Consider the following 9168-nt stretch of genomic DNA (forward strand, 5'->3'; position numbering starts at 1 on the left):
AGCCAGGTAAGACCTAAATCACTTCAGAGCAGTACCATGAATGCCTACACAGTGTACCAAGAATCATAGTAAAATATTGTGATCCACTGTGTCAAAGGCAACTGTTAAGTCTCGGAGAACCAAGATCACATGATCCCCTATTTGTAGCCAGGAGGACGTCGTTAACAACTGTAAGCAATGCAGATTTGGTGCTATGCAGAGATTTAAAACCAGACTGAAAAATCTCAAGGACATTATTTTCATTTAAAAAGGTTTTCAGCTGATTATATGTAATTTTCTCCAGAATTTTAGAGAAAAAGGAAGCTTGGAAATAGGCCTAAAATTTGATAAAACAGAGGGACCCAGGCTAGTTTTCTAAAGCAGAGGCTGAACTATAGCATGCTTCAAAATTTTAGGAAAAATACCAGATGAGAAACTGGTAATAACAATAACAAGAATGAATAGCCCAAGAGTAGAAACGACCTCTTTAAATAATTGAAGTAGAACAACATCAGTAGGGGAACCTGAGGGCTTCAGATGACTAACAACCTCATAGAATAAAGAGAAAGTTACAGGCTTAAACTGGTAGAAAACAGCACAGCAAGAAACAGGGACTGAAGGGTCAAGAGCAGGTGGTGTTTTCTGAGCCCTGGTGTTATTCACCTTTTCCACAAAGAAATTCAGAAATTTCTTACATACCTCAGAGGAAGCTTCAATACAGTCAGACTGAGGAACATTCAACTAAAACCAAAAAAAATGTCTTAAAAAACATTAGCACAACAAATTATTCTCAAAATTCGTTTAATTTTATTAAGATTGGTGGGACAAGTGGCTGCCCACACAACATTGCAGTATAAGGATAAAAGAAACTGTATTAAGGCATTAAAATGCAAGACTGATTTAATAATAATCCAACTGTACAGGAAGAATATCCAGAATTTTTGTATGTGTCCTACATGCACAATAAGTTTTCAAGAATATAATCATCTCCCAAAATAATTACACAATTCTGGCCAATTAATTAGCCAGCTACACACCAATCATAAGCTAATTCTGCATTTGTAAGATGATCTGTTCTGCATGTGTTAGGTTGATGCTAGATCTCACACGTGACTCAGTGTTAATGCATTCGTCACATAAACTGACTCAACTTCACTTTATTTACACACAAACATTCAGACAAACATGCAGCTTAAAGCGCTTCACACAGCAAAACCAAAACGACACAGAATGACATTAAAACCATTCACAACATTAATTATATAAATTATAGACAATAAAATATAATACTAAAAATAAATATATAAAAGCAATAAATACAGGGATACACCTTGCACTTCAAACTTTCATTGATGTATTACAGATAATTTAGTAATCAACAAGTGGAAGAACAAAAACAATCCATTAGCAGAATTTCATATGATTTGTTCAAGCTATCTTTATAGTGTTTTGCAAAAACAGATTATTGTTGCGACAGTGCCGTTAAAAGAAAAACTACTGGCAACCACCAGTTCTACCCAGCAGCCTCCTTGTAGATGGACCTATGCTATACATTTGAAAATACTAGATGATTTTCAGAAATGCTGACCTCTGACCTTTACATCGAGCTCACTGAGATTTGAACTTAGGTTTTTACACAAACTTGGTTCCCCACGCCGCTCCAGCAGCGTGACAACAGCCTTTTACTTTTGATGGGTAAAAAATGTCATGCATTACATTTACAGGTAAGAGTTTGCTTTAACACATTCATTTAAAAAAACCAAACAAAAACAGACTGGGTAGTGTACTTTTACTTGCAACTTAAAGTCAGCACTGTCCTATTTACAATCTTCTCTTTAAAGCTTAGCGGCATTTGGCAACGTGACCGGAAAGATGGTGAGAGCGGGCAAACCTGCGGAGGCATTTAGGGCAAGAATACGGCTTCTCGCCCGTGTGAGTTAACATGTGAGTTTTCAAATGGCCCGACAGGCGAAAGCTTTTCCCACATTCTTGACATGTGTAGGGGCGCAGGTTAGTGTGACTCCTCCTGTGCTTCCCCAGATCACCAGATGAAGTGTAACAGCGGTGGCACTCGGGACATTCAAAGGGCTTTTCCCCAGAGTGTATCCGTTTGTGTTTCACCAAGTCACCGGACTGTGTGAAACTCTTATCGCATTCAGTACATTTGTAGGGTCTCTCACCAGTGTGGGTGCGTTGGTGATTTCTTAAATGGGCAAGGCGAATGAACCTACTGCCGCAGACAGTGCAGTGGTAAGGCCTTTCACCAGTGTGTGTTCGTAAGTGTATTTTTAAAGCGCCAAGATCTCCGATCTTCAACCCGCAGTCTCCGCACTGATGAGCTTTCTCGTTGGTATGAAGTTTAGTGTGAACCCTCAGGTTTCTCTGAGTGTTAAAATTTTTCCCGCACACATTGCAGTGGAAGGGTCTTTCACTTGAATGTGTCCTCAGGTGTAGATCCAGGCTAGACTTCAATCCAAACTCCTTTCCACATTCCGAGCAGGAATATTCCTTCTTGCCAGAGTGTGTGGTTAAATGGCACTTAAGATGGTGGGACCTTAAAAAGGCTTTCTCACAAACCTGACATTTATAGGGCTTCTCCCCTGTGTGTATTTTCATGTGTTGTCGCCAGCCGCTGCGCTCTACAAACCTCCTGCCGCAATCCTTGCAGACAAACGGCCGGTCGCCTGTGTGGGTGCGCATGTGGTCTTCCAGGCTTTGAGGTGTGCGCACTTTCTTACCACATTCTGGACACTCCACACCAGTGTCCAGACAGATTGGTTTATCTTCAGGCTCCGTGCTATCTAGTTCATGACACAAATGAGGTCCTTGACCCCAGGTAGTTTTGAAACTCTTCCCACAATCAGCACAACTGAGATATCCTCCTCTAGTAACCACAGACATGTTGTGCCAGCGCTGACAGTGATTTTTTAGGTTCTTCAGGTACTGGAAGCTGCGAGCACAGGTTGGGCAAGGGTGAAGCCTGCGGGGAGGGGCAGAAGGGTGGACTTCACGTACGTGGACCCTGAGGTGTACTTTAGAGTTAAAGGTACTGCTGCATGCACCGCAGCTGTATTTGGGGATGAGATTTAGTGTGCGGCTTGAGAAGCACGTGTTGAGTTTCGCAAGGTACTGTTTCTGATGGACCCACTTAACATGCTTCTCCAGGAAGTCCAAGTCAGTAAAGGAGACAGTGCAGTGCGGACATGGAAAAAACTCAGATGACGACTCTACATAGGAGTGACAAAAAAAATAGACAGGAGTCACATCAAGCAAAGGTAAGAATGTATGATTAGACTTTTCCTGTTACAGTAATAGGAAACTCTCTTGATTTATAATAAAGACATTTAAGCTGTGTCACCCAATTTGCACCCAATTTTTGTTTTTAAAGTTATTAAAGATGTATGCTGTAAGATAATTCCACTCTTGAAAAAGAGCAGTTCAAATAAATAATTTAAAGCCCTAAATTCATGGCCATGATGAGACTATGTAAACTTCTGACTATAACTACAGTGGGGCAAAAAAGTATTTAGTCAGCCACCGATTGTGCAAGTTCCCCCACCTAAAATGATGACAGAGGTCAGTAATTTGCACCAGAGGTACACTTCAACTGTGAGAGACAGAATGTGAAAAAAAAATCCATGAATCCACATGGTAGGATTTGTAAAGAATTTATTTGTAAATCAGGGTGGAAAATAAGTATTTGGTCAATAACAAAAATACAACTCAATACTTTGTAACATAACCTTTGTTGGCAATAACAGAGGTCAAACGTTTACTATAGGTCTTTACCAGGTTTGCACACACAGTAGCTGGTATTTTGGCCCATTCCTCCATGCAGATCTTCTCAAGAGCAGTGATGTTTTGGGGCTGTCGCCGAGCAACACAGACTTTCGACTCCCGCCACAGATTTTCTATGGGGTTGAGGTCTGGAGACTGGCTAGGCCACTCCAGGACTTTCAAATGCTTCTTACGGAGCCACTCCTTTGTTGCCCGGGTGGTGTGTTTTGGATCATTGTCATGTTGGAAGACCCAGCCTCGTTTCATCTTCAAAGTTCTCACTGATGGAAGGAGGTTTTGGCTCAAAATCTCACGATACATGGCCCCATTCATTCTGTCCTTAACACGGATCAGTCGTCCTGTCCCCTTGGCAGAAAAACAGCCCCATAGCATGATGTTTCCACCCCCATGCTTCACAGTAGGTATGGTGTTCTTGGGATGCAACTCAGTATTCTTCTTCCTCCAAACACGACGAGTTGAGTTTATACCAAAAAGTTCTACTTTGGTTTCATCTGACCACATGACATTCTCCCAATCCTCTGCTGTATCATCCATGTGCTCTCTGGCAAACTTCAGACGGGCCTGGACATGCACTGGCTTCAGCAGCGGAACACGTCTGGCACTGCGGGATTTGATTCCCTGCCGTTGTAGTGTGTTACTGATGGTGACCTTTGTTACTTTGGTCCCAGCTCTCTGCAGGTCATTCACCAGGTCCCCCCGTGTGGTTCTGGGATCTTTGCTCACCGTTCTCATGATCATTTTGACCCCACGGGATGAGATCTTGCGTGGAGCCCCAGATCGAGGGAGATTATCAGTGGTCTTGTATAGGGATGGGTATCGAAAACCGGTTCTTGTTGAGAACCGGTTCCCACTGTTTCAATTCCTTGGAATTGTTTGCCATTTTTGCAAACGATTCCCTTATCGATTCCAGTCGCCCCGAATGACGTCACCACATTGTGGAGCGTCATTTACCTGGCAGGAAACACGGCGCGTAAGCGGCTCAAACGCTCAAAAGTTTACGAGAACGGATGACAACAGGGAAACTTGCAATACTTGCAAAGTAGATACTTCATTTAAGGGAGGAAACACTACGAATATGCAAAAGCATTTGCTCACAAAACACGCGATGACCTTAAATGAATGTCATGTTTTTAATTCCGCTCCGGACTCGTGAATCTCAACCCAGCAGCAGCGGTAACGTTTGCACGTCCTCTCCCGTTAATGCGGCAGGTAAATAATCAACTAACAGTGCATATTATGTTAGCGCGATCTGCCTTATTACAAAACCTGCTATTACTGTGCATTTAGGTGACCATGATGAGACAGACAGACAGAGTCTGGCTCAGATGCTGGCAGTTCTCGCTGCAGTCTACCGGTAGCGTCTCCTTTCAGGCCAGGATAGACGAATGTCACCGAGCAGTGACTAAGTTTGTGGTAAAAGGCTTGAACCAGCGTTGCCAACTCCTCAGTAAGGAAAATCGCTATTGGCTGTCCTAAAAGTCGCTAGAAGTCGCTAAATGATGTCATCGCCTGATTTGCATAATTGGTCATGCTAATCTAATTGTAACCTATGTTGTTGGAGAGAGAAATAACATCGTGGAAGAGACATTAAGTGAGTAAAAAACTTCCTAAATGCATTTAGAGTTTATTTAGAACTACAAATTAAATTTATTTTAGCAATTATTGTTTTTTTTAATGTCACAATTCCAACCCTGCTCCTTTACCCGGGCTTGGACCGGCAAAAGTGACCTGAAATAGGCACTCTGGTGGAGTTACTTTGTGTGTGTGTTTATAAGTAGTTTTAAACCTTGTGATCCACAAAACAGCATACGAGTAAAAGAAGAACTGACTGCGTTACAGCACCCACTGCTTGTTGAGAGTAAAATCGATACGCACTTTCACGTCCTTTTTTTAGCGACCTTTTTTCTAAAAAAAAGTCGCTAAGGGGTCTGAAAACTCGCTAAATATAGCGACAAAGTCGCTAAGTTGGAAACACTGGCTTGAACCCATTTGCCACAGCAGATGCCCCCAATTTTAGGTAAGTGAATGTGTTTAATTGTAGGCAGGGACATTACTGGATATTCTTGTGTAATTGCTACTGAATAATTTATGTTATGCTTTGTTATTGCTACAGAAGAATATTTATTTTATTATTTTACATTTACAATTTTTTTTCCTGGGGACCCTGTGACACCCATTGAAGAGCCGTAGGCTGGATCTCTTAAGATCTCACTGTTGGGTTTGTAAGGCCATGTTACTCCTAAATTTCTATCTTGTTCAAAGAGAAGATATAAAAAAAAGTTCTAAGCTAATCGAACTTAGTGTTCTCCTTTTTTAAAAAGAATCGATAAGAGAATCGATAAAGAATCGAATCGTTAAACAGAATCGAAAATGGAATCGGAATCGTGAAAATCTTATCAATACCCATCCCTAGTCTTGTATGTCTTCCATTTTCTGATGATTGCTCCCACAGTTGATTTTTTTCACACCAAGCTGCTTGCCTATTGTAGATTCACTCTTCCCAGTCTGGTGCAGGTCTACAATACTTTTCCTGGTGTCCTTCGAAAGCTCTTTGGTCTTGGCCATGGTGGAGTTTGGAGTCTGACTGTTTGAGGCTGTGGACAGGTGTCTTTTATACAGATGATGAGTTCAAACAGGTGCCATTCATACAGGTAACGAGTGGGGGACAGAAAAGCTTCTTACAGAAGATGTTACAGGTCTGTGAGAGCCAGAGATTTTCCTTGTTTGAGGTGACCAAATACTTATTTTCCACCCTAATTTACGAATAAATTCTTTACAAATCCTACCATGTGAATTCATGGATTTTTTTTTCACATTCTGTCTCTCACAGTTGAAGTGTACCTCTGGTGCAAATTACTGACCTCTGTCATCATTTTAAGTGGGGGAACTTGCACAATCGGTGGCTGACTAAATACTTTTTTGCCCCACTGTATATATTCAGTGGCTGGATCTGGATTTTTTAATGTAATGTAGTTTTTGGTCAGAATCTTTCCATTTTCTTGTCTTGCTATTCCCTTCAATGAGGGTGTCTAGCTTAAGGATCACTAACAGTGCTCCTGTTATTTCTTAACTTTTTTTAAAACATATGTATTTAACCCTCAGCTGATTAAAAAAATGTAAATGCAGATACACCTCTAGAGCTTGCATTAATGTGTTTCTTATACATACTTTTCAAGCTAAAACTGGCTATTTGTAAAATTTGGAAAAGGTGAATAACAACTAAAAGCAAAAAGACCCAGACTTAAGGCCGGTCTCTACCTCTGCAAGCCTCCTCCTCTCCCTCTTCAAACCCCTCTCGGGCGCTGCTTGCATCCTCCACCTCTTCTTCACTCTCTCTCTCTTCTTTGACCCACGACTCCGGCTCCTCCTTGACAGCAGCTTCAGTGAATTCATAATGTGGTGGATGGTAGGAGTCAAACTCCTCCTTTATGTGTCCTTGTGAAATATAAGCATCTGTAATAGTGTCAGGCTTAGTGTCTTCTGTGCCTTCACTGTGCTCCTCGCTGATCTCCTGCGAATGTGGCTCCTCCTTTATCTGGATATTGAGGCCGTGCCCATTAGTGTATACTTCACTGAAGCCTTCCTCGCCATCACTCCCCTGCTCTAATTTATGCTCAGCTTTAATAGTGACCGCATCGCTTTGTGTCTCTTCTGTCTTTGCCTCCCCTTTTGTGGATTTCATCTTCACGTAATCACCATTAGGGTTTCGTCGTGGCGTGCTGTGGAGCAGAGGAAAACACCGTTATGTCGAATATCTCGATGGACACTTAGATTTAAAAAGGCAGTCCGAAAAACACAGGGAACAGAAGCAAGCGTCATCTAAATATTCCCTGACTCTGGTTATCTGATCTTTGTTAGCTCACATTAGCTAAGAAGCATTAGCCTAGCAATAGGCTAACGCCGTTTACTTTCCTACAGCTGTGCAACTGTCACCGTTTCGCTTATATTCCGCCACAAAGAAGAGACTCACAGTGTTAAATCGGGCGCTTAAGCCGCAGCAGCTTCTTCACATTTAAGCGACCATTTACTGGCAGCCTGCATCAGTTATAAATGGATAAAAACACAGGAAGAGCACCGCACACTTCCTCTGGTGCTGGCCAACCAGAGCACACCAGCCTTGTTTACCTTGAACCCGCTTTTAAAGTGACAGCTACAAAAAACAAGCGTCACAACAAATCACGCCATCCTGCATCATAACTTATCTGTCATGCTATACGTGATGTAGATGGGTTAAGAAAGATAAAAAAGAAAAAGAAAAACTACAAAAAGAAAAATATCCTCAGTTTTAACAAATTCTCACTGGTCAATTCGTTAAGTTCACCTTGATAATACTGCGTTACAACCTCCTTTGTCCTAATTATTCATGGTATAGAATCAACAAAGTTTTGGGAACATTACATATTGACATGAGAGCATTACACAGTTGCTGTAGATTTGTCAGATACATATCCTTGATGGCAAGTGGTTATTTGATTTGCTGTTGCCTTGAATGCCAAAGCAGGGCCAGGGGAGGTAAAGATGCAGAGGCTTTGCAGACCAGTCTCTGCAGGCACTAAAGTGTCTGGGCACTAGAGGACTCCAAAACCATAGAGCAATCAAGAACGACACAGATGCAGCAGAAAAGGTGCCAAGCAGCCTATGGATCAAGCGGACCAATCCATGGATGACAATTGCTACTTGGACAGTCAGTGCCTGGGTTGCACGGGTGAGGGTGTATGACGTTGAACGACCCGAAACACTCACTGAAACCAGATTGCATCACTGTTGATGTGTTGCATCAGAAAATGTATGCAAGAACTTGAAATACTTAGGCTTCTCAATTAGAAGCACATTAGTCTGTACCAGGTATAAATATGTTGTAGGGTTTTCCAGCTCTCCTCCAAAATATCATATTGGGCCAGGGGGGTAATTTCCGGGGGGGGGGGGGGTGTTATGACCCCCCATAAAAAGACCCAACCAATATAACCCCCTAATAAAATTATGAATTATCTTGCATAAATAGGCTGTTTTCTTTACTCCTTTCAGGTTTTAACAGCAAATTAGTTGCATGTTTAATCATCTAGGAATTTACCCAGATTTATTTATTTAGACAGATCTTGACCCCCCAATGTTCAGCACAAAGTTACACCGATGTATTAGGCAGTACCTTCTGGGCAAGTCATTTGCAGTTTTGAACTCTTAACTGTCAGATTTAAAAATTTAAAATCACTGTAAATTACTTTTACCTCAACATTAAAATGTTACCATTACAGCACGCTTATTTTTACTAAAACTTCAGTTGTAAGCCATTGCTAGGTTTCTTGTGGTCAACGTGACAAGATTAATGTCTGAGCCACAAACACCAGAATTTTACAGCTTTTAAATATTAAAGTATTTTTACTTGTAACAGAA

General features: G+C 41.5%; 1 protein-coding gene across 1 annotated transcript; it reads right to left on the reverse strand.

Annotated features, from left to right (window-relative positions):
* Positions 1-763: 763 nt before the first annotated feature.
* Positions 764-8105, reverse strand: LOC146564091 (uncharacterized). The gene is made up of 3 exons (XM_085291574.1): positions 7748-8105; positions 7036-7496; positions 764-3206 (listed from the first exon to the last, which is right to left on the reverse strand). The coding sequence occupies exons 2-3, from the start codon at positions 7457-7459 to the stop codon at positions 1822-1824; spliced, it is 1809 nt and encodes a 602-aa protein (XP_085147700.1). The 5' UTR covers positions 7460-7496; positions 7748-8105; the 3' UTR covers positions 764-1821.
* Positions 8106-9168: the final 1063 nt, after the last annotated feature.

The sequence above is a fragment of the Mchenga conophoros genome, linkage group LG11 (assembly GCF_057382185.1).
Source record: "Mchenga conophoros isolate Kocher_MC1m ecotype Shallow Benthic linkage group LG11, M_conophoros_male_GT1.1, whole genome shotgun sequence".
Lineage (NCBI taxonomy): Eukaryota > Metazoa > Chordata > Actinopteri > Cichliformes > Cichlidae > Mchenga > Mchenga conophoros.